The sequence below is a fragment of the Python bivittatus genome, unplaced genomic scaffold (assembly GCF_059951505.1).
Source record: "Python bivittatus isolate LINGU-HERP-01145 unplaced genomic scaffold, Pbiv_v1 ctg000480_np1212, whole genome shotgun sequence".
Classification (NCBI taxonomy): domain Eukaryota; kingdom Metazoa; phylum Chordata; class Lepidosauria; order Squamata; family Pythonidae; genus Python; species Python bivittatus.
In genome coordinates this window covers 75,112,107-75,137,801 of record NW_028277075.1, presented here as the reverse complement: position 1 = coordinate 75,137,801, position 25,695 = coordinate 75,112,107, and the positions used below count along the sequence as shown (strand labels likewise).

General features: G+C 44.0%; 1 protein-coding gene and 1 long non-coding RNA gene across 2 annotated transcripts; one reads left to right on the top strand and one right to left on the bottom strand.

Moving 5' to 3' along the window:
• Positions 1-5,734: 5,734 nt before the first annotated feature.
• LOC148215048 (uncharacterized) lies at positions 5,735-17,792 on the bottom strand. Its single transcript, XR_015797161.1, has 3 exons — positions 17,714-17,792; positions 8,314-8,381; positions 5,735-7,585 (listed from the first exon to the last, which is right to left on the bottom strand). It is a non-coding gene; the product is annotated as an uncharacterized LOC148215048 (long non-coding RNA).
• Positions 14,196-24,774, top strand: DES (desmin). Its single transcript, XM_007419792.4, has 9 exons — positions 14,196-14,813; positions 18,152-18,212; positions 19,132-19,227; positions 19,833-19,994; positions 20,114-20,239; positions 20,672-20,892; positions 21,652-21,695; positions 23,021-23,103; positions 23,479-24,774. Exons 1-9 carry the CDS (start codon positions 14,269-14,271, stop codon positions 23,518-23,520), a joined length of 1,380 nt encoding a protein of 459 aa, XP_007419854.1. The 5' UTR covers positions 14,196-14,268; the 3' UTR covers positions 23,521-24,774.
• Positions 24,775-25,695: the final 921 nt, after the last annotated feature.

Below are 25,695 nucleotides of genomic sequence, written 5' to 3'. Positions count from 1 at the left end.
CAAATGTTGTAGCTTCACTTTCATAGAAGGAGGACAGGTTGCAGGATGCAATGGGCTCTCTGTGATGTGAGCAACCAGAAGCGAATTTGTTTAGCGCTTCACTGAATTCTCTGCCTCTCAGGGCTGTCTTGGGGTAGGAAGGGCGGCATTACTTTGGGCTTCATTCATTTTCTTGGCTGGCAACTTCTTGAATGCCCTCTGTTGTCCTAATGGAATGTGACACTTCTGTGGTGGTTCTGCCAGCACAGCTGGGAGTTCAACTCATCTCTCGCACTGAATACAGGCTCAAGACTGATCAGTCCAGTGTGCACTTTTATTTAATTTTATGTATTTATTGTACTACCCAGCTGCAATCAAATGACTCTTGGCAGCTTACAGGCTGTATAAACAGATTAAAAGATCCACAATGAGGTTAAAACCAGTCATAACAATGCTAATGATAACTACATCAGCCCCCACCTAAGGCAGAAAAATTATAATGAATAAAATAAACAGAAAGCAAGATGGTATCACATGCAGACTCAAGGAAAAGCTCTCCAAAACAACTCAGTTTTTAACATTCTGATTTTGGGGTCAAATCTTACTATTTTATCTCTCTTTCTCTCTATCACCAAAGACCAAAATATCAGATTCAATCTCCTCCAATCAAGCAAGGTAAGACATTCCACATCATCTCAAGTGGCTTGTTAAGAGTGGAGTCATTCAATTGAAACACCACGGATGATGCAAGGGGTCATACAGAAAGGCATGTGAAACAGTCTCAATTGTCCTGTCTGAATGTGGAATCTTATTACCTCTTCCCTCTGCTACTGTCAGCCTGGTGAGGTAATCTGGACAGGAGGCACGACCAGATGGACAAATTCTACTTTATTGTTAGGTTACATTAACAGGATCTTGCAAGTCTAAACGTACATTTCTCCCCCCTTGCCTTTGCAGCCCAAGAAACTAGAGAGGGCCCCTTCTGTGATGGGTGCCCCACTCACATTCCTTTTGCGGGCCAAGCTGCCTCTTGTCCAACTGCTCCCCTGGTTGTGGTTCTTTTCCGTGTCTCCCATGGTCATTCCCACATACTATTACATCCACTTATACATTCTGCATATCTGGGCAGGTTTCAAAATGAGGGAATATAGAGCATAAGGTTTCAAATACCTTTTTCTTGGTGCCAGTTTCTTTCTCATTGCCTGCCTAAGCTTTACCTGCATGCCCTCTCCAGCCTGGCAGCCATCAAGTGATGGTGTGTGTGTGTCTGTGTGTCAAGCAACTATCCCAACTATCCTGGTATTTCACAACACCCAGTGATCAGAGGTAACAAAGCTACACCATTTGCACAGGTAAGCCTGCCCCCGCCCCCAGCAAATGGAAAAAAACCTTACTTTTTAAGCCTTTCAAACATTTTTATTTTAAAGTTGGAATAGGACACTTTCTGCTTGGTTGGGTAATTTGGAGGTTGCTGTGCTACCATATTTTCATCTTATTTTGCCCCAAAGTGAAGCAACTGCAGAGGTTTGATGCTTCCTTATTACAACCTATGGCTCCTTTTTCCCAATTGAATCTCAGATCACCTACAGTGCTCAAATAGCATCATAGTGTATCCAATAGGAACCTAATCAAGAATGAACCCTAATAGTGGATTATCTTAATCTATTTTCACAAAATGTTGGTGTTTTCTGTATCTCTTTGCTGTCGGCCAATCAACATCCAGTTTTCTGCAACCCAGATTCCACAGTCCTAAAGAAAAACAAAGGTAGCCCTTTCTTACCTCTCTTTCATGTTCTCTGTTACTCTCTCACATACTACACACACATAAATGGGCATGCATACACATAGTGGGGGGAAAGAATGACCCAATTATGCAGAGTATTCTCCGGGATACTCAGTTTCAGAAACCATTCTCTTCCAGACACTTTTTTTTCCCTATGGAACTAATTTCCCATCTTACAGCTCTCTAAAAAAGAGATGGAATTTCAATAGGTATTTACTATTCAATACTACAGTACTGTATTTTAAAGCTCACTAGCCCTACTTTAGAGGAATCTAGACACGATCTGATTTGGACACATGTCACAGTTGTTCTGGGAAAGCAGATATAGAAACTCAGATATCTATTTAGTTGGCCTCATGCCACATAATAATCAAGTCACATTTTCCAAGGCATAGTATTTCAGTTTCATTATCCATAATAGTTTCTTCAGAAACATAATGAGTCAGTCGAACAGAATCCATCTCTGGCTAGAAGTGAAACAGACTTTTCCATATCACAGTAAAGGTACATCATGAGCTTTGGGTCATTTGATACTTCAAGCATAAGATCTTCAAATAACATAGGGTGTAAATTCACAAGTCATTCAAACAAAATGGCAAGTTCAGAGGGGCTGTGATCTCATGAAACTAGGTGGTTTGTGGCTAGTCAGAACACATTTCCAATAAAGAGAAAGCTTTCTGGTCAATGACTCTCAGCACTATCATATCATCTTCTGTGATTTGCCCTTTTCTCCTTAAGAGATTGTTTTCTGGTTAGAAAGAAGATGGAAGAAGCAGTAGGTAAACAATAGAGGATTAAAAATGGCAGATATTATCTGGACTATTTATAAAATTCTGTGTTTGAGGCTGGATGATTGCACAAGAAAAATGTTGTCCAGGGACTCTTTATCGCAACCAGGTTAAAATATTATCACCAAAAAAATTATAATAGCATAAAAATTTGCTGCCTCCAGCGGTGAGCCATATCCCGCCACAGGGATGATGCAGAAAAAAGGTGTTGTCCTTATTTATGCTGTAAAGGACAGGAATTGGGGGACTCCAAAGGCTTTGTTTCCTTACCAGCCAGAGGGAAAACATTCACCAGTTGCTCTCCTTAACATGGGATGGGTCTAGGGCAGAAGGTGAGTTTTGACAGGTGGCAAGGCTGGTGAGTTTAGACATTTGTCAAGATTTACTCTGGTTTTGCACAAGTGTTTCGCATGGGTGTGTTCAAAGGGACCTTGACTAGTACTTCTAGAAGAATACTAAATTCATCTTCAAAAGCAGCCCAAACAACAGCTGATGTGCACGTGTCTCTCTTTCTCATTTCACCATGCAGCCCTACCACTGCTGGTCAGCTGCCATTCAGGCTGAGCTGGAGATTGGCTTGGAGACCTGGCAGGTGTTAAGAGAGAGAATAGTTTGAAAGAAACTGGACTCTCCTGGTGCTAAACCAGAATGTCCCTGGAGGAGAGTACCCAGGGACCAGGGGAAAGGGGGCATGTCCACACCACCCTAAAATGGTCAATAGGCGCTGGCCTGTTAGTCACCTGTGTTAGTTACAGAAGGGTTAATGAAGTATTACAGATTGTACCCACTGGAAAAATCGTGTCACGATAAGAGGGAAAACACTACTTTAAAATCAGAGCATCTAAGGGCTTGAAGCTACTCCTTGTATGAGCTGAAGACCAGATGGTGACATCATACAGAAAAGAGGTTTCCAGGGCATGCTTATGCTGATGAAGTGCAAGTGAAAAATGCTCCAGAAGCATCTTGTGGGAATAACATTTAATTTTTTATTAAAACAAATATTGAAAAAAATATTCAAGCTGGTAAATAATAGTGTTGTGCTGCACAGAGAAATGCATTGGCATTTCAGCAAACACAGATCTTGTTCTTAAGGATGTAATTCAGAAGATGGAACATTAATTCACATAGATGAATTTGGATTTCTCCTACTCTGGACATATTTTGGGCTGAAATTAACAGAATTGTCAACATGGTTTTAGAGTGACTGCTTGTTTGCAAAAACATGTATGTTCTTCTATATCTTCTATGACAGGGTTCCTCAACTTCAGCAACTTTAAGATGGATGGACTTCAGCTCCCAGAATTCCCCAGCTAGCCATGCTGGCTGGGGAATTCTGGGAGTTGAAGTCCACCCATCTTAAAGTTGCTGAGGTTGAGGAATCCTGTTCTATGAGATATGACTTCTATGACTATATCTCTAATATTTGGTATATATCAAGGCCCCTTTACGCATGGGAGATGGACAAAATAATATTCATACATCAATGGAGAAATTAATGATTTATTTGGTAATATGTGAGCTTTGTTAACATTTGAATTTGTTTTTACCAACAGAAAAGCAAGGAAGAGGACTTTTAAATACATTGGTAAAATTTTCTGGAGTTTTGTTTATAATATAAATTTCCAGGCCTTCTCCCCTTTCTTTCTTCCCCATTTTTCTTTTTCTTTTTAATTAATGTTATATTATATAGAGGTCATTTGTCTGAAAGAATTGAATATGCGTGTTCATATATCATTAGGCACACTGTTTGAATTTTTAATACTACTGTTTCTTTAAAAATGCTTTTAAAAAATGGCAAAACAGCCTACACAGGATTAATTCTCGTGGAAGCTTGTTCATACATGAGCAGAATCAAGGGTGGGGCAATTTGTGACATTGACTGAAGCTTCTTCCCCAAGCAGTTTAGAAGCAAGTTTTGTGCCGCTTCTTGGTCACCACAAGTTCCTGCAGTTTTCTTGGCAAGATTTCGGACATAGTTTGCCATTGCCTGCTTCTAGGGCTGAGAAAGAGTGACTGGCCCAAGGTCACCCAGCTGGCTTTGTGCCTGCATTGGGCAGGGCACTGGACTACAGCAGCGTGTCTTAAAGTGTGTTCCAGGGCCGCCTGGGGGTCCCCCAAGGCTGCCTCAGGGGCCCACGAAAGCCAACCTATGTTGAAAAATCATACATATTAAAATCTCATCAAACAATTTGAGAAGCAGCAGCAGTGGAGGTGGGTTGGTGAGCCAGCGGCAGATGGCAGATCTTGACATCAGAACCATGGAATGGTGTAGTGGGCTGGTGGTGGAGGCTGGCAGGGCAGCGGATCAGCTGTTTTTGGTGCAGCTGACTGGTGGTGTTTGGCCAACCCCTGAAGGTGCAGCGTCCCAGCGAGGTGGAAGTTGAGTGGACTGTAGCCTATTTTCCATTCTCCATTTTGTGGTCTACTCTGGGAATAGGACAGCAGTTGGCTGAGCTGTCTGTCTGCAGTGAGGTGGCTGTGGCTATGGCCCTGGGAGTAGGAGTCCTGGCTGAATGGAGGACTTGGATGCTCAGGTAAATGGTAGAAGTGGCAGCAGGAGTGAATGGTGGTGCTGTGGGAAAATTGACGTGTGTCCTGTGGCTGCCACCTGTCCAGCCACATGGTCCAACAGCCATCTTAGTAGCTTCTTCTTCCCTCTTTGTGGGACTCAGGTCTTGGATGTGATGAACCAATAGATGGACTGTTTTAATTTGATTGTGGTGGCTGGCGACCTGAAAGGAAGGCCTGGACCATTGAGGATATGGTGGGTTCTGGACTGTTTTGTTGGAGCGGGGCCTGGATGGGACTGGTCTTGCCTTCTGCCCTGGATGGGAGGCAGTGGCAGGAACCAGTCCCAGCCTGCCAGGCCTATGAGATGTGAGATTCCCAGTGGCCCCAGTGAGAACAGGGTGGAGTGGGGGGCTAGGGGAGGATTTGTGTGGGTAAGGGGTGGGAAGTGCTGCTCAGGTTAGCTGTTGAGTGGTTTCAGAAGCACTGGTAGCCTGGGTGGGGTCTAACCCATCCCCTGTTGTTTATTGTTGGGTAGGGTGGGCCCTTTTAGCTTGGGGATGGGGGGAGGTGGGGAGGATGAGGGGGAGGATGTGAGGGTGGCGCAGTTATGGGTGTTTCACATTTGCTGTCAGCCCTTCAAGGTAGTCCAGACAAGAAGCACAAATCATGGATACTAACACTACCTTTATTGTGAGGTTACAGTAACAGAATCTTGTAAGTCTGAAAGCCCTTCTCCCCTCTTCTGCTTTTACTTTCCAGAAAACTAGGGAGGGTCCCTTCTGAGGCGCTTCCATGACCCTTCTGTTTCTGTGGGCTGAGATACCTCTTGCATGCCGGTTGTTTAGACTGCGGCTCTTCCTCCTGTCTCCCAAGGTCACTCCCACATATCATTACATCTGCCCATATTTCGCCACTTTAATATAAATCTTTTAAAATAAACAAATATTCTATGAATGCATCAATTTTAATTTTTATTATGATAAGTATCAATAAATATAACCCACACACATACAAAAAAAACTCTTTTGGGGTCCTCCATAATTTTTAAAAGTGGGAAGTGGTCCTTGGAGAAAAAAATTTTAAGAAACACTGGACCGGAGGATCCTGTCGCTTTCTAGCCCTTCCATTCTATGACTCTTTGGTTCATAAAGCTCCTTTCTGGCTTTTGACCACTTTCTTTCTGAGATAAGAGGCAGCCACTATGATCTAAGGGCCAGGATTTAAAACTTCTGTCATGCTCCCTGACAAGAATGATGCTGCTTCTGGCTTATTTAAGCAGTATGCGTAATTTCAAAGAGATGGAACATCGGCCTGCTGTCTTCAAACTTGACTTCTTTTCAACTCCTGGTTTGCATTCCTTTTAGAGACATGAAAGTACCATTAAAATTTCCCTAAGTTGGAAATGTCTCTGCTGCCTTGTTCTCTCCTCATTATTGTCGAAATGTGAGAGTCTCTGAAGCCAGAGGAGACACTAGAGAACATTTCCCAGTCATTCTTCCCTGCAGAGTTTCCACAAAGAATACTGTCCTCCTGTATTGAGGGGTGACTACCACTTTACCTTCCTGCATGGGCAGAAAAAGAAAACAGGATTGGTGATCATATGCTTTTCGCTTTTCCTCATTGATTTAATGATTGGACCATTCAGAGACATCTGCAGGATTGTCATCAAAATGACAAAGGCAATGTCATGCTGTGAGTTCCATCCCTTTTGTATGTTATATGACAGGGTGGAACCTGCATCATGATGGGACAACTCTGCTTTCATCATTTGCCCCCTCCTTGGACAGCTCTGGATCCATCTATGCTATGTGCTGTTTTGAATTATCTGGCAAGGAGAACAATTTTATGCATATTAAACACTATATTCACTCACTTTGATGCATATTTAAAGGTCAACACAAATGATGGAAAAAGTACAGAAACAACATCTCTAAAATGGAATAGTAGTTGTAGCTAGAGGCTGTGGTGGACCTCAGGTTTCACAGCTCATGCAAAGGACTGTGAAATATGAATCACTAGGCGCATACTAAGAGTGCTATGCTGCAGATGAAATGATACTTGACCCATTTTCCCCAATCTTGTGCCCCCCAGATGTGCTGCAAATACAGATGCTAGAACTCTCATTCAACATGCCAAGAATCTAACGTCCCTCTGTCACCTGTTCTTATCATTAGAAGTTTGTCATGGGGTAATAGAGTAATGCCATTACTCCTAGCTAACCTTGGCTGGTTGTGAAAAAGCTAAGCAGAGTCAGGCTCTGTTTTTACTTGGATGGGAGATCTTCATGGAATCCCAGAGCTGTAGACCACACTGGGAAGCTGAAAAACTTCATGGAAGAAGGCAATGGTGCAGTACTTCCATCCTTTTGCCAAAAACCTTACACGGACATGCTCATGACATCACTAAGGGTCAAGCTTGATTCCAGTGAGTCATTCTTTGCTAATAGAGTGGTAAGCCATTGATATTGACATGGTTCTCCCATCTGTTGGTCCTCCAGGGAGCTTAGAGCAGAGAAGTGTTTATTCTGTAAGTACAAGGAAGAAATAGTTTCAGTGGTCCTTAATGTAATCACTTGCATATTTTGTAGGTGCATCACAATTCTTCCATCGGACATCTCCGAGGTGCAGCTCTTAATCCGCCTAGGTGGCAGCCCTGAGGAGTCTGAGGCCTGAAGTCATGGCCATGGGGTCCCTTAAGATATGCCACTGCTAGCAGCGACTACACTCCTTGCAGCATTTGCTGGCTGTCATCCCATTATACCATCCCCAAGATGGGCACATTAACCTTAATCCTTCTCCACAAATCAGCCCCCATCCTCAGCTGAAGGCAACCTTTCCGCCTGGTGCTGGGACCCGCCGCTGGGAAGGGATTAATTCCTCCTAGCTCTCGTTTCAAGCCTCTCTCTTTGCCACTTCTCACAGTCAACCCTTTCACACCTCTTGACATGTCAGCTTTCCCTAACCCATCAGGGGAACAAAAGTAGAGTTATATAAGGGGGTTTACTTCCATCTCTCTCTCTCAATAACCTTTCTAGCTTCTTGGGATTCTGACACCCCACGAACTTTTGCTTTTCTTAAAGGGAAGCACATTCTATCCTGTGTTTAAAGATACTCATGCCATTTGTGAAGGACAGCAAAAACAGCAAAAATTGTGACTCTCGGTCACTGGCCTATATCTAATTGGGCAAAGATAATGCCTCCTTTTAAATCAGAGCTAAGATAATATCAATAGAATCCAAAAGTTATACCTTACCACACATGCTGGCTGGGGAATTCTGGGAATTGAAGTCCACACATCAAAGTTGCCAAGGCTGAGAAACACTGCATGAAATGAGAATAGGGAAATTCACAGAGAGGGTTGACTATATATTTTTAGACATATTCAGGATTAAATCCCACCACCCCCAGTGCTGTGTAGTGTGATACAAAATCCTTTGCCTTTATATAACATCTCACAACATTTTATATTATTACCCTATTTTGCAGGTAGGGTTTGTTGTGGCTGGGAAAGAAGGGTGCTGAGGCCTTTCCCCACTATTGAGTTCCTGCTCTCAGCTCCTCCTGGAATCAGAGTAAACACTGCTAGCCTCAAATGCACTGTTCCCATTGCCAACCCCTATCCTGCCTCTGTCCCATTCATTGATGAATGGGGTGCTAAACAGGAAAGGCAGCAATGGTGAAGGAAACAATCAGCCGCTTTGCTTATCATGCGCTGTGTGTGGATAATCAGGGAGACCCTTTGGGTAGTGTCAGAACCAGTGCAACAGAGGCAGGAAAGTTCATGCTGGTGTAGTTTTAGAGCAAGCAATCTATCATGGATATCAGAATGGATAACATTGCCTAATAGCAGAATATCAACTATAGAAGGAACAGGCTTAGCTAATGGGCTTCACAGATACTCATTGTATAAGGAAGCCAAAGAAGATAAGAATCTGAAGGGACAGATAAGTGAAAGTCGGTTAAAAAATTGGAATTCCCTAAAAGCAAAGATAAGTCCACCAGTTTCACCACTAGCATCACCATCAAATGCTTTCTGCTTCCAAGATAACCACAGTAAGAAAGATTGTATTACATATGCCAACATGATACATCTGGATACAAGAAACAGATTAACAATAAAAATTGCTTAATGAAAGAAGAAATCTACCATGATTAATATACTGGCAAATAACTGGGAAAATACAAAGCAATCTTAAAGAAGACAGAGGGACCTTGAGGAAGATGACAGAATGTGAAATACTTATACAGAATCAAGTTCATTTTTTAGGATGTATTTACAAATTGGTACTTAAATATGATACAGAGACAGAACAAGTTAAAAAAAACCTGTATGATAAAATAGATGCAAAATTTCAAAGAAGCAATAACAGTGGATCAAAGGGAATACTTACAGAGTGGCATTTTAAGGCTACCTTCACTCATGGGTTGTGAGCAACGAGGACATCACCATGAGACCCAGGGAGAAGATTGGAGTTATTCTAAACTGCAAGGGGGACAGAGTCGGTTAAGGGTAGAACTCCCACATCTGTATTGCAAAAATCCAAATGGCTACTAGATGGCAGCAAAGAGCCATAGACTTCTAATTCCTTTGCTGCCATCCAGTGGACCTCTGGATTTTTACAGTCCAGAATCATATAAAGGAGTTCATAGTAGAACTGGGATTTTAACTGAGAACTTCCTGATTAGAATCTCGGTCTCTGCATGTCTTTGCTTCACTAACTTTTAACACAATACCTTTACAAGCATTTCTTGTACTTCTGAACCAGAAACATAACTGCTACCAAGAAGTAATCTATGATGTAAATTGCATATAGGAAAATAAGAGGAAATAAGGAACCATCAACCCAGCCTTCCTAATAATTCTCTTCAGTACAAACCACTCTGCCCAAGCGAATTCTCTCATCATGATGTTTAGAATTCAACCATAGAATGGGGGATAATATAAATATTAATCAAACAAAGAGTCTTAAAAATATGGCTTAAGAAAACTAAATGATAAAAGAGCAATCTGTTTAAAAGAGACAACTGTTAAAGTCCATACAAGGCAATAAAATTAATTCCAAGAAATCAAGTCAGAATCTCCTTTCATGTACATAAAATCCTTTATTTATAATTAAACAACTCCTTTTTGTTCTTCTTTTCTAGGTTAGACTGGTTTTCATTGCCTGAACATTTAAATGTTGCTAAATCATTGAACATATCCAGAACTTGTTGCTTAGGTATGCATAGTGGCATTCAGCAATATCAGAGGAATCCATGACGGTACAACTTAACCAGCACATAAATCATAGTGGGAACTGCAACTCACAAATTAATTACCACACATCAATACTATTGCCTTGTTTAGTTGCATCTCTTTGCTTTCGTGGCACTGAGTAATGAAAAACACCAAGAGCATGAGTGCTGGTAACTATATAAGGATGCATTTTGTTGTAAGGCAAATAATAAACTTCCATCAACTCTCTCATGTTTAACCAGTGTCCCAGCTCGTATTTCTTCTGAAAGATTCCCTTACTTGTGAAAGCTGTATTATTAAAAACAATGGCTATCTGATCTTTCAGACCTGTGATTTCTTATTAGAGGGACTTGTTTTTGGAGCCTAGAAGAAGAAAATATGGTAAGGGGGAGGTGAGGAATTTTAGCAAGAGGGCACGCAGAGGACAAGGCTTGAAGGAGCTTGTGGAGAAAGAAAACATCATGGATGAAGGGAAGGGTGGGGGTGTTCATGGGAGTAACTTTCCTCCATCTCCATTACTTCCACCTCACATACAATGTTGGGATGAGGCCGTCCTCATTGGGAAATACCTTCCCTTTTACAGTAAGGAAGAAGGCACCGGCTGCCCCAGGGGGATGAGCTTAATCTTAGCTTTTCTTTGGAGGTGCTCTAGTTGATGGAGGAGAGAACCAGAGGAGTCAGGATGTGAGGAGGCAATTAGCAAAGTGTCATCACCTCCTCCATCACAATTGCAGACATCAGGGAGAATGTTAAATATGCTGCAGAGGCTGGGCTGATGCACAGCACTCGCTCCACAGCTCTTCTTTTGAGAAAATGGCAATATGGAAGATTAATCCAGGACTGCATTAGCAAATCGTACAAAATCTTTGCTAACATATTGACTCTTGACAGTGTATATTGTAGTCTTTACCTCTCTTCTAGGTTTTGTTGGGCAGATGAGTGAGGAATACCTCCCAAGTAAGCAACCCGAAAGCTCAAATTACCAGTTTTGGACATGTTTTCTTGAATAGCCATCTTCTTCAGAAAACGGGGAACTGAACAATTCATTGGATATCACAAATACAGAGAAGCAGAGAGAATACTTCCACGTAGTACTGTTTCTGCTCCAGATCCCCCCCAAACATTTCAAGCAGTCTTGATATATATAGAATAGCAATTCTGTAACTGTGGGTTTGGAATCCTATGGAGAGTTGCAAGCATAGTTGCAAAGGATTCTATTTGATCCAGCAATAAAAATAAGATAAAATAAAATAAAATAAAATAAAATAAAATAAAATATGGGAATACTAAGTGTGTGGAAAGACCAATGATCCAAGCTTTCATTGTACCAGCATGAATTTACTTAGTGGAAGATTTGATCTTGATGCTTATGAACTGGGACAGGCAATGTTTGGGAGCGTCAAAGGCTCCTGTCTTTCTGGATGGGCACAGGATATCTGATGATATGGTGACGTTACCAGAAGGAGAGGCTTTTTTTTCCCAGTGATTTTGGGGAAGTTAATTATGTGAATTAACCCTTCAGGCTGAAATTGGCCTGAAAAATAGTGATTTCAACCCATTTTGAAGACCGTGGGAGTAGTTTAAGGATGGAAATGGGAAGAGTTTGTTGTCCCTTCCCCAAAGCCTTCACCCTCATTCTTACCCTTAATTTTGTGGAGCCCAACAAAACAAAATCCATGTTGCCTAAATTCCGCCATTTTCTCCATGAACCTCTGGGGCATGACCTTAGAGTGCTGGCAGGTGGGGTAATCAGGTTGCTGGAGGCCACAGGCAACCTGCAAATTACCCCCTCCTGTTTATGAACACTGTTTATCCCATATGCTCTTATCTACTATCTTCTTCCACTACAACTATCATCACTACAACTTCCACTACATAGAAAACTCCACACTGTGCTGCTGGGACTCCACACTATTGCAGAAGTCAGCCATGTGTCAGGGATAAGGCATCAGCAAATTTCCTGCATTGATACAGAGTGAACAAAGTGTTCCTTTCATATTCTGTATGAATCCTGTATGAGCAAGATGTACAAAATAAGTGCAGCAAGAGTGAATGAAGAATCCGTAAGCCATTCCATGAACTAAAGGGAAGATTCAAGGCCAAGTAAAAGGATGTACTTTTCCTTCCATTTCACAGACAAATTACAGGATTCACTTTCTTAAGGTGTGGTGAGAGCTGCCAGTTTTGCTGGCCTTCAAAAAAGGACTAGGGCCCTTTGTGGAGGACAGGGAGGCTTCAGTTCTGGCCTCAGAAAAGCTCTTGGCTAACCTCTTGGATCCACAGAACCAGAAAAAGCAGTGGGAAGAGGCCCTCTTGCTTCATATCCTGTGAGTGGGCTTAAGTAGGAAATAAGGGCAGAATGATGCTGGGAAGCAGGGAGGGGGAGAAAGCAGGGAGAGGGAGAAAGCAGGGAGAGGGATGGGTGTGTTCAATGTGAAGGGGGATGCATGAATGCCTGAACCTCAACAAGCTGAGCAGCTGTCAGGGCTGAAGCAATGGCATCCTGAGTCGTCCTATGAGTGAGGAGCAGAAAACGTTGCTCCTTCCTCCTGGCTCTGAATAGCCTCTGACAGCTCAGGGCAGCAGAGCTATTTAGGTCTTGTGGCTACTACCTGGGAGAATGCAAGGAGGGGGAGATTCAGGAACTTCTGAATTGGCTATTCGTCGGGCTCCATTCTGGATGCCGGATAAACAGGGTGATACACCTCAGCCTCCAATGATCATGCTGGGCGATGATCAGTGGTTCAGCCTCCCTGTAAAACTGCTCCATCTAAGAATGGCATTACAATGTGTCCAGGAGGCCTGGGGGTGGGGTATCCTTCTCCTGCTTGCTGGAAAAAGCTATTTCAACTGTGGTTCAAGGGTAACAGAAGTGCCTTTTGCAGAAAAGTGCCTCCCACCACACAGGGGGCACACCAAGCCAACCTTAGCTGATCAAAAAAAACCTAAGCAGCATCAGATCTCCTTAGAACTTGGATGGGAGGCCACCAAAACATCTCAGAAGTGTAGGCTAGACTGGTAAATCGGAAGGCAGTGGCAAATCAATTCTACATTTTTGACAAGCAAACTACCCAAAGCTATTCATAAGTCTGTAGCTTATTTTACTCATCATCAAAGAAGTTTACTTACTCTCATTTCAGTTCCACCCCAAAGGCTGCCTAGGAGAATGTACAAGTCCAACATCCAGGATAGGCACTAGTTGTCATCACTCTGAAGTTAGGAAATGGTTGCAGAGGCCCATGTGCTCCATTCTTTAGACTTGAGCTATATGTATATTTGCTGGGATTCAGCTTTTCTGGGGAATCTTTATTCAGTGTCTTTTATAAATACGTCTCGATTTGGCTTCATTCCAGCAAAGGAGAATTTGTTTGCCAGCCCAGTCCTTTAGGGGGGGTCTTCGTGTCTGTGTATGCGTGCGTGGTGTGTATAGAGGTTTGTTTTGGTTGGCTCTAGAGGACTATAAATGCCTCTTAATACATCTCCTGCTCTCTTCTGTCTCCAAAGCATGGGCATTAGGTAATTGTTTTCAGATCAAAAAAGTGTTTCCATTTACCAAGGCTATCTGATTCCTATAGCGATCTCTCTTCCAGCCCCTTTCCACTTTTCAAAGGGAATTTTCTATATCCCCAGTTTGCTCCTTCATATCTCTTGACCATCAACCCTTCTGGAGCTCTGAGCCAATTTCTAGGCCTGAGAAAGGACTAGCTGCTGTTGCCAAGCAGAACCAAAGAGTGACTGAGTCCCGTGATTACTTGCTGGCTGCTACCATTTATCTCCCTCCTCCCTTACTCAACAGAAGAATCTACAGCTGTTCCAAACTGGGAACTGGAGCAGAGAGAGGGGAAGGAGGGGGCAGTCGGATGATGTCAAGACTCAGGGATACAAATAGACAGAGCTCCGACACTCGTCCCGACTCTAACTTCTCACCCGGAGCAGCTGTTGCCTTCCTGCCTGTCCCATCAAGCCGCCACCATGAGCCAGTCCTTCTCCACTCAGAGGGTCTCCTCATACCGCCGTACCTTTGGCGGGGCAGCTGCACCTTCCTTCCCACGAGCTTCCTTTGGCACCAAGGGCTCTTCTTCCAGTTCCGTCTCCTCTCGGGTCTACCAAGTGTCCCGGGGTGCTCCAGTGCCCACCCTTTCTAGCTTCCGAGCCAGCTACTCAGCCCCACTGCGTTCTGCCTATCAAGGTGCCGGTGAGGTCCTTGACTTCTCCCTGGCTGATGCTATGAACCAGGAGTTCCTACAAACCCGTACAAATGAGAAGGTGGAGCTGCAGGAACTCAATGACCGTTTTGCCAATTACATCGAAAAGGTCCGTTTCCTGGAGCAGCAGAATGCCCTCATGGTGGCTGAAGTCAATCGACTCAAGGGCAAGGAGCCCACGCGCATCGCTGAGATGTATGAGGAAGAGCTGAGGGAGCTGAGGCGCCAGGTGGAGCTGCTGACCAACCAGCGATCACGTGTGGATGTGGAGAGGGACAACCTGCTAGATGATCTCCAGAAGCTGAAGCAGAGGTGAGACTGAGGTCCATGACTTACTCCCATATTTTTTTCTCTAAGCTCATTCTTGTCTATTTGCATTTATTGTAAATCTAAGGGTTTTTTTCGTAGCCATGAAGAGGTTCACTTCCCTGACCAGAGATGGAGTAAACAGGAAAGGGTAGCACAAATCACAGCAAGAGGGAGTGCTCTTTCAGCCCTGACTTCCCAAATAGCAATGCAAAAGCTCGCTTACCAAATGTCATATTTGCCAGGCCCTGGATAAACATGCATTGCCCGTGCCACTGAGCAACTTTCACCCTGAAGGTGCACTTCTCTTCAAGCTTCTTGTGCTCTGCCCTGATGTTGCCACCATGACTAACGCTCAGGGGATATTCTCTCTTGCTGGGCCTATGACAAAATGCATTCTTCAAACAAGGCTCAGATTATGCCCAATCACTTCCCTGACACACCATCCTCTATTTATAAAGCTTTCCATCTTTAGAAATTTAAGAAAGCTTTTTTGGTCTAAAATAGTCATCTTAAAGAGGAAGGCTAGTATCTAAAAACCTAGCACTTAAGTCTGATGAGAAAATATTTGTAAGGTTTATTTTGGCACAGGGAAGCATGCTTGTTCAGAAGTCAATGTTCAGTAAGGTCATCAACCCAAGGAATCCCTGCCTTTTTTAAAAATTGGATTAAGAGACTAAATTATATTTGTCAAACATTCTGTTTAGACTTGGACCTCATGGAAAATTAGGCACATGTAATTTTACTTTATGCAGGGAGTCGATAAGTCTTCATTATCAAACACTGGGGTTTGGTTTAAATGGGAATATCTTTAGCTTAATTCCATGCCAGTTATGTCTGTTTTTCCTTTTCAGTTGCATGGGGGCGTGGGGGGGATGGGGTGGGAGGTCTGATACCCTAAACAATTGTTTGCAAGTTCCTATCAGATCACCTCCTGACTTACCTTTTGCTAGGTTGAGGACTACTTATGGTTGTCTCTTTCCATGAGGTCACTCTGGATTTTTTCCCTGCATGATGCAAATTGTCTATTTATGTCCCAACTAAGCCCCTGACTTGTTCAGGGTCTATGTGTCACAAGCATATGATGATGACCTATCTCTATGAGTTTGTCTAAGGGCTAAGTTGAAATAAAGAAAAATGATATTCTGAACTTTAGGGATCAGGTGGGTTCTAAAACTTAAATTAATTAGCTCCAAGTGAGAGCCAGAAACCAAGTCCCTTCTGGGGCTGCACATTAAATATATTAAAATATATTAAATAAATTAGTGGTTTGGTAATAGAATCCCTCTTTTACAGTGCCTTCATAATTTAAAAAACTGTACAGTAAAGAACTGAAGCAGGTGCAGGTGTCAAGATACCATGTTATCCAGCACACCTTCCAACTCTATAAATTTTTGTACCAGAACTTCTCTTCTACTCATGAGAAAAAAATCCAGTTTCGATTTATTAGGAAAAGTAACTCCCCTGGAGGTCATTTGATCCTGGTCTTCTCTGTATTTCAGCCAAGACCCCCTACAGTTTGTACCAGTATAGTTACAGCTACCGTAGCCCTAATGATTATCCTCAGCTTGATTTACATAATAGCTGGGTTCACGAATCATGCTAAGTCATGGTTTGCTTTCTCTGGAGGGCTCAATAGTTGGGTTCACAGGATGTGCCCTGGCACACCTCATACTAGCAATGGAATGGGATTAATGCTATAACAACAGGAGAGAGATGAAAATAATTCAACAGCTTGTGAAAAAACTGAATTCTTCAGTAGGAGGGCTCTATGTATCCTGCTTCTGGAAGGACAAGACCTAGTCCTTCGCTCTGTGGCCAGTCCTCTTTGAGGCTTTCTCTTCTCCTCCAGATTTAGCTCCCTTGTGATTGACAGGGCACAAGTGGACCCTGCCGGAAGAAGGCAACAGTGAGACAGCAAGGTTGAGCATGTTGACAGGAAGTGTGGGTAGATAAGAGAGGAGAAATTCAGACAAAGAAATCTGAGGGGCAAAGTCTTTTAACCAGACATCTCTTGAATCTGTAAGCAAATGTGCACTGAATTTGGGAATCATCATTTTAATCCTTGGTTCTTTATAGTATACACCAACTGTGATCTTTGACTTGAGTGTATAGTGCTTGGAGAGAGTTACCTATGAAGCAAAGGAGAGCTTTGGATTATAGCAAATTGAGGGTCCCAGGCTTATAGTGATGTAGCAAATTGCATCACTTGTCCTTGTGCTCTTTCCCACCAAACCACATAAAAAGAAATGGAAATGGCTACCAAAGAGCCTTTCCTAATTTTGGGTCCTCAAGATCTGTAAAGACCATATCTCCCAACATCCTTGCCAACTACTAGACATCAGGGGGGCATAAGATTGGGTAAAACTGATGCAAGAGTCCCATATAGAAGACTGCCTCTGCAAGCCTTATCACAAGATTACAACAGCTAGAACTAACTGCTGTTGAAATTGTAGGTTCCAGTCTGGTTTAGGATGTGAGAAGCTTGGACAGTTTGGGATTGGAGGTTTGTGGGTGCTGTGTTTATAAACACAAAAATGCAGGAATAGAGATATGGAATACAATAGTTGAGAATATGGAAACCTGTGACCGGAGTTCCAGAACTCCAGGGCCATGATTCACCAGCTTGTCTTGTATCCAAAACCCCTAGCTGATCGTTCCCAGTCTCAAGCCCTACAAAAGCATTAGATTGCAGTTCCTATTTCTCCAGCAACTAATGACTGTTCTGGCTGATTGTGATAAGACTTATAGCCCCAAATTCTGGATGGCCCCTATCTGAGAAAGGCTGACCTAGGTGATGCCATACTAGTCCCATGCCAAAATATCTGGAAGACAGATCCTGTATTTCAGCATCTTGGTAGCATTCCATCTGTCTCCGATCGCCTTATATATCTTTCATATCATACCATCTCCAGAATCCCAGGCTGAGGGTCCTCCCAAGAGTTTTCATGCTGCTTCTTTGCAAGTCTCTGGCTCCTGCTCCAGCTTTTCTCAGTAGAGCAAAGCTCTGCTACCCTAAAAGGGAAAGGGGGAGTAAGCATTATCCATCAGTGAGCTAATGCCTTTGTGCTTAAGGCTTTGACTAAAACAGGCAATGAGAGGACATGTTCCTGCTCCATTCCCAGCCTGGCCACCAGCCAGATCCCACCCCTACCCCCTGGAATGTAAGAGAATTGCCCATTCCTGGTGCATATCTTACTCTAGTGGCTTGGGAGAGTGTCAGAGGTTTAGGGTGAAGCACTGGCCTTGGACTTCTAAGGCATATGAAAGGCAATGCTGTTTACGTAGACCGGTGAGTGATTTACCAGTCTGCCTAATACCTCTTTTTCTGTCCCATTTCACAGGCTGCAAGAAGAGATTCATCTCAAAGAAGAAGCAGAGAACAACTTAGCTGCTTTCAGAGCTGTAAGTCCAGATATTTCCTCCAGTGTGGCTGGGAAAGTGAGCAAAAGGCTTGTGAAAAAGCGACATGAATATCACTTTTCCTTAAATTATGGGTTCTCTCCCTGAAGGGTGCTTGCTTAGCTTTCTTTGGCCACTTCATACCTGACAAAATATACTGTTTCTTTCCCCCACCATTTTAGCATCTTCTCAGATCATTTCCAAAGGGGTAGACAAAACTGGTATTTGGATTTCAAAATATAAACCCTAGACAGCATCTTCAGCTATTGGAATTATTAGGATTGTAGTTCAAGAGAAGATTTCTGGAGAGCATCAAGTTGCCAGCCTTCTGCAGCTACTCTGGAATGGTTGCAGTGCCCCTTACTGTTTTGTACGTAATGTTGTGTGACTTAGGCACATATGATCTTTGAGCATCATGTAGCTGGCCCCTCTATTCTACATGAGATGATGTTTTGAGTCATTCATAATAGGATGCGTATGGCACAGGGAGTGGCTGAAGTGCTCCTACAGGGATATATACAATGGGGCAGCATTTACCCTGAATTTCAAGGAACTTGGAATTGAGGTTCAAGCAACTGCTTTGCCATTGGCATGGCTGCCAGAATCTGGAGGGATGTTAGAAAACGATAGTAGCCCTTTTGTTCAAGGATCATGTGAATTGGTTCTCAGTGGGGTCCTTCCCACTCATTTCCTGGGCTTCCGGAACTTCCCATATTGTTTTCATTGGCCAGATTCCCGGATGATGTTGGTCAAAGATCAGAGGGGGGTAGTTGCAACCTCTCAGCCTTTTCAGAAGCACACAGTTAAATAGCAGTTGAGCTCATTTCCCCATTCAGTGCAATTGTGCTCGTCTCATGAGGACCAACCTCTTGCATCTATTATTCCTGCTGAGGTCATACTCCTCTTTTCTCTGCCATTACAGGATGTTGATGCAGCCACTCTGGCCCGTATTGACTTGGAGAGGCGTATCGAATCATTGCAGGAAGAAATTGCTTTCCTCAAAAAAGTGCATGAAGAAGTAAGCAGCTGTCTTGTACATGTGTCTTAGTACTTCTCAAAATGGTGGCTTCCAGAATGGAAGGAGAGGTAGGGCTGCTGAGGGGGATGGTGGGAATCAAGCCCAGAATTTAGCTATAACAGCAGCTTTAATTAAAAAATGGAAGATGGTATAATGTATCAGAGGTTTCATGTCCCCAGGCCAGCCTTCTCCATCTAGGTCGCACCACACGTTTTGGTACAATGGCAAAAACTAATCAACCACAAGTTTCCTAACATGTTGGGCAAACCCCACCAGCATGTTACGTAAACCAAGCTAGTGTTGTTAGTTTATGGTTCAATGTGTTGTGTGAACTGGTTTACCAATTTAGTAAACCAATGGTTTAATCCATGATGGATTAGTGTGTTATGTGAAAATAGTTTATAACTTCCCGAAAGATCATGCTGGAGAACATCAGGTTGGAGAAAGTTTTGTTACAACAGAAAGCCATTTTTTGCAATGTAGCGGTTCCAGATATTTTTGAGTGCAAGGACTTTTGTGCCTAACCAGTATGGATTAGGAAAGGTGGCTAGTAAGCCTCTCCCTACTGCATTGGCCTGATGGTACACTATCATTGGCTTCTCCAGGAAATTAGAGAATTGCAATCTCAGCTGCAAGAGCAACAAATCCAGGTGGAGATGGACGTGTCGAAGCCAGATCTGACAGCAGCACTGCGTGACATCCGTGCCCAGTATGAGAACATTGCTGCAAAGAACATCTCTGAAGCAGAGGAGTGGTACAAGTCCAAGGTAGGGTGTAACAGCAGCATCACTTGACTAAAAAGCTGGGGGTGATTGGGACTGGTCTTCATTCATGGGATATTGATCCATATGTGTGCTTTCTCTGCTCCTCCTCCCTCTACATACAGGTGTCTGACTTGACTCAGGCGGCAAATAAAAACAATGATGCGCTTCGCCAAGCCAAGCAGGAGATGATGGAATACCGGCATCAAATCCAGTCATTCACCTGTGAGATTGACGCACTCAAGGGCACGGTGAGCTGCTACGCCAGATTAATAATGGAGTCAAATTCAGAATACAGTTCTTTGCACTGAACCATTTTAGGGAGGAAAAATGTTCCTCTTCTCTGTGCTCATTGATGCAAATGCAAGGGGTGTATAGACAAAGCAAACTGCCAAGGGCGGAGGCAGCTGTAGTTCTGCACTGCTGTCAGATGGAGATGCCATTCACAGTCTCTCAGGGAGGCTAACAGAAGATCTGTTTTACCTAGAGAAAGTCCCATGGCCAGCTGAAGACCCTCATGTAGGCTGACTGGTAAAACTTCAGCCTATGGTCTGAATCAACATGAAGCAGTTTCTTATGTCCCTCTGGGTGGACTGGGGGGCTCTTTCTTCCATTCAGCAAAAAAGGGGCTGCAAATCTCCTCCTTTCTCTCTCCTCACTGTTTTCCTCCTTTTGGCTTCCAGAACGACTCTCTGATGAGGCAGATGAGGGAGATGGAGGAGCGCTTTGCTGGTGAGGCTGGCAATTACCAAGACACAATCCAGAGGCTTGAAGAGGAGATCCGGCACTTGAAGGATGAGATGGCCCGGCATCTGCGCGAGTACCAGGACCTGCTCAATGTCAAGATGGCTCTTGATGTTGAGATTGCCACTTACCGCAAGCTGCTGGAGGGTGAAGAGAGCAGGTAAGCACCGTCTATACCTGTGTGCCTTGTAAAGTTCGCTTAATTCCATCACGGCTGATGGATATTTGTTTGGGGTGGTTTTTTTGGGGGGGAGGGAGGGATAATAGCAGGACTTTTTTACAGCTGACTGGGAAGCCCTGGTGTATCACTGCAATACAAAGTTCTACCACAATGCTGGACTGAGTTCAGACATCTCACTAGGCCAAAAAGTGGTTTGCTTGGTTTTGATTTATTGTGAGAATTCAACCATGGTAGTTTAAACCATGGTTTATGGTTTTGCTTGTTGAACCTATACAGTTTATACAAGAAACCCTAGTAAAACAGACATGGCTTATCACAATGTCTCAACTCTGCCTTTGTGCTAACAGCAAAAGAATAACAAAGAAGGAACTGTATCCTTCTGTTGTGACATCTGATGAGATTAATCTTCTCTTAGGAAAGAAACAGACCAGTGAGTCCCTTGGAGTCAAACATTATTTTTTCTTTTGTCTGGGCAGTTTGGCCTAATGGGACCTATGTTTTACAATAATGCTGAGTTTGCATGAAGATGCAATTTTAGAATTACAATAAGACTGGAATCAACACTTCAGGAAGCCAGCCAGAAGAGTACAGTTTGTTCAAATTTAGTTTTTTTTTAAAAAAAAGGACCATAGGGAATAACGATGGTTGTTGGGGGGCTGCTGTAGAACACAGAAAATCTGAAAGCAGAAAAAAAAGACCGGGCTATATTAACCTTCCTTTCCCTTCCCTTCTTTACAGAATTTCACTGCCCATTCAAACATTTTCTGCAATCAACTTCCGAGGTAAGTGACATGGATCTGGCCTACGTGGGTATTGTGTGAAAAAAGCAGGATATGTGTGCATGTAAATCATGTGGTTATCTTGCATGCTAAAAAGGAGCAGGAATGGAAGGAAACCTGTCCCCCAAGTCTCACTTTAGAGTGGTGATTCAAATGAGGATGGAATTACCTGTTTCATGCTTAACATAATCTATTCTGCTTGTTCCCAAACAAAATCTTTTTGGGAAGAAAAGAGGGTTTTAAAGGAGGCCATTTAGAGGCAGGGGAGAAAGAGGTTGCTTTTGAATTAAAAATGGTGCCCTTGCCTATAACTATCCCTCCTGCCTTGGAGTTTCTGAAATGGGCCTACAATGACAAATGGGTCTGAAACCCTACAACTGGAACAAGGAGGGCTAGGTTTAGAACAAAACAGTCAGAGAAAGGAAGGATTGTACATCCCAGCCTTCTTCACTCCAAATCATTCCCCTCTGAAGCTGTTTGTCTCTACAGTTGGTTCTTAGTTTTTGGGGTTTTTTTGTTTTTTGGCACCAGGCATAATATGTAGTTCCTTCCAGAAGTGTATAAGGAAGCTGAATGGGTCCATTCCTCCCCTTAAGTTTCTTTCTAACATGTTTGTTGGGTTGAGACATCACAAATGGATACCATTTAAAAAATGCAGTATGGTGAATGCTGTAAACTAGTGTTGCTCAACCTTGGCAACTTGAAGATGTGTGGACTTGAACTCCCAGAATTCCCTAGCCCCCAGCTGGCTGGGGAATTCTGGGAGTTGAAGTCCACACATCTTCAAGTTGCCAAGGTTGAGAAGCACTGTTGTAAACATATATAGCAGTAACAAAACTAAACAGGATAGCTGCTATCTTTTCAGCGTTGTATCAAAACAAGAACAAACTCTTTCTCATGTCCAAAAAGAGTCTTATAGGGCTAAGGTGTAATGCAATCAAGTATTTCCTAAGCCTAAGTATTATAGCTGCTGTAATTCCAGTTCTGAATCCAAGCTCTGCCTTCATGCTGAAAATGTATCTAGGAGAGCTGAAAAGCAGCTTGGAAAATTGGTTTACTTTGACATAAATGCCCACTACATTATAGACACTGTTCAGTTAGGTTGGCAAGAGCCCATGGGTGGGGGGAGGGGACATGAAGTGAACATGGTACCAATCTCCTCCTAAGTCTTGGTGTGAGCAAATGATGGAGAACAGCGAGTCTGTGTTAGGAGGAAAACATCCATAGCCACAGGGCCTGTGCTCCAAATTCTTTGGATTCTGTTTTCTCCCATGACGCACATGCCAGAGCACACCCATCATCAACTGATGCCTCTTTCTGTCCTACAGAGACCAGCCCAGAGCAGAGGAGCTCTGAGGTCCATACCAAAAAAACAGTGACCATCAAAACCATTGAGACACGTGATGGGGAGGTAAGCTGACAGCCCATGGGCACTAATGAAAATCAGAAGGGGGCAGCAATATTGCTGCCCAATAGAAAAACCCAGGAAAAGTCACTAAAGATGGGCTTGAATTTGTCATTCCTTACCATGAGCAGGGGTAATATTCTAAGTTGGGAACAGCTGACCCTTTTGATGCAAGACTTACTGAGAGTAAGGAATGGGAGACGCATCTGCAGAGGCATAGCGGGCTGAAGTTATTTTCTTCTTCTTTCTTCCGTCCCTGTAAAGCAGAAACAGGGAAGCAGATGGTGGGACCAAGCAAAGGGCCCAACTAGTTGGGAGCAGGCCCAGGAGGGTGAGACATAGACAGGGCATTCCTTAACTGAAATCTTTGTCTCTCTCCAGGTGGTCAGTGAAGCCATGCAGCAACAGCATGAAATGCTGTAGGTCGTGTAACTCCCAGAGTGGCCTTGGCCCATCTCAACCCTCTCCTTCTCATGTGCAAAGATCTGGGGATGCTGGTTCCCACACCCTCTCCTGCACACCCCTTTTGTAACAGCACCACTGGAGAACCTCACCCGCTCAACTGAATGTACAAGAAGCTCTCTGTTCCCCAAAGCCTCTCTCCTTCAGCTCTCTTTCTGCTCTTCCTATCTCAGGAGCAGGCAGGGGGAGGGCAGAAAGAGAGATGCAACTCTGTGTGTGTGCGTGTGTGTGTGTGTGGTGCGTGCATGCATGCGTTAGAGGTGAGGCTTCCTGCCACTGTACAGGGTCTGACCATTGCCTGAGAAGAAAACTCTCATCTGCCTTTACATGTGTCACGCATGCCCTGAGTCACATATATGTGCTCTGATAGTCATGTGTAGCTACAATCCCAACCTGAGTGCGGGTCCCTGCCCCTTCTGGGTCCTTCCACTACAGCAGTCATGAGACCTACCTGCAGGCCATGGACAGACAGAGGAAAGTGGGAGGAGACGTAAGCATAGCCCAGAGAATGAGGCTGAGTCACCCGCCAGCCTTGCCTCGGGGACCAAAGCCAGAGAGTTGCCCCTGCCCCCAGGGAGCAGGACTCCTTGCTTGGGGGTGGGTGGGTGATGCTTGCACCTCTAAGCTGAGTGATTGTCTGTCCCTCTTGCCATGCTACTGAAGCTTTTTGGACAAGGTTTCCCCCTTCCCATCTAAGTTGGGATTTCCTACAAGTGTAGGCCAGAGCATTGGGAGAGTCAGGATCCCTAAAGGAGAAAGTGAGTGAAGCCACTTAGAGTAGAAGACTTGGGCTCAGAAGGGGACAAGCCCCCCACGCCTGCTGTGAAGTGAAGCTCCTAGTTTGGGAGGTGGGGTATAAAGGCCGCCAGGGAGAGGAGCAAGATGCCAGAGGGCAATGCACCCACTAGTACAAGCTTCCCTGCCTTGGGTGTGATCCTTTCCCCACATCCCAGATCTGTCCCACAGGGACTGCTGAAAGGGGCTGTGAAAGACTTGTGGACAAGAGAAGAGAAGAGAAGGAAGTGGCAGGTGATCAGGTGATGGATATATGGAGAGAGAGAGAGAGAGCGAGAGAGAGCGGGCGTGAGCGGGGAACGGTTTGTAATTGTGAGTGAATGGAGAGAGAGGAGATGGAGAGAGACTGAATGCTCCTAGCCCTACACCCCAACACGTATCTGGTCCTGCGAAGAGATAAATAAACTATGCAGCACAAAACTGGTTGTCTATATGTTCTTCCTTTGCTGCCCCTGGCAGAGCAAACCTGATTCACTTTATTCACTCCCACACCGAGGAGGAGGAGATGATTCAGTGTCTGGTCCCAATAGGCTTCTATGTGTTGTGTAGCAGAAGCATTTCTAATGCGTCCCGCTTCTCTTCCATTTCTGTGGTATGTTCTTCATGATCCCATTCTAAGCTCTCCAGGTAGCTCACTGTCCTGTTTGCTATACTGTACATCCACAGCTGCATTTTGGAAACATGCTACCACCACAGTCTCTCATGTATGGAAGGAGCTCCTGTACAGATTCCGCTTGGCACTGGCTTGGAAACCCAACCTCCTGTTGGTGCTACAGAAGCAGGAGAAGGGGCACTTAAAAGTGGTGCTTAAAGAGTCATGAACGTGTTTATCTAACCATTGGTTCTCTTCAGCAGACTTAAATTCTCTTCAGCACCAAAAACATCCCACGTAAACCCACAGGGGTTGCAGCTTTGTTTCCCCATCTCATTTAAGCCTGTGTTAACACAGCCAAAACTAACCAGTGGCCCTAGCCACGCACAATCACACTGAGTATGCCTCAGCCACATTCTCCAGGAAGTGCCTACTACCGCATGAGACTCTGCGATTACTGATAAGTAATAGGCAGGGACCTACGCAAACAGGATCTTTTAACTAAGGGCTCATGCACATGTCCCTCTAACTGTAGCTTGAAGATGGCTTGCTAACCATGGTTTAAGATCCTATGCCCATGGTGCTGCCCTCATCTCATTCCCAGCCCAAACCTGAGGCTGGCCAGTTGATCCTGTGTTGTGGGTTCCGTCTTCTCCTGACACAAGCTTTGCTGCATGCCTGATGTCTGGTGTTTGAACAGTAATACTGAAGAAAATGAGTCAGAAGCTGAGATCTGCCCAGCCCTTATT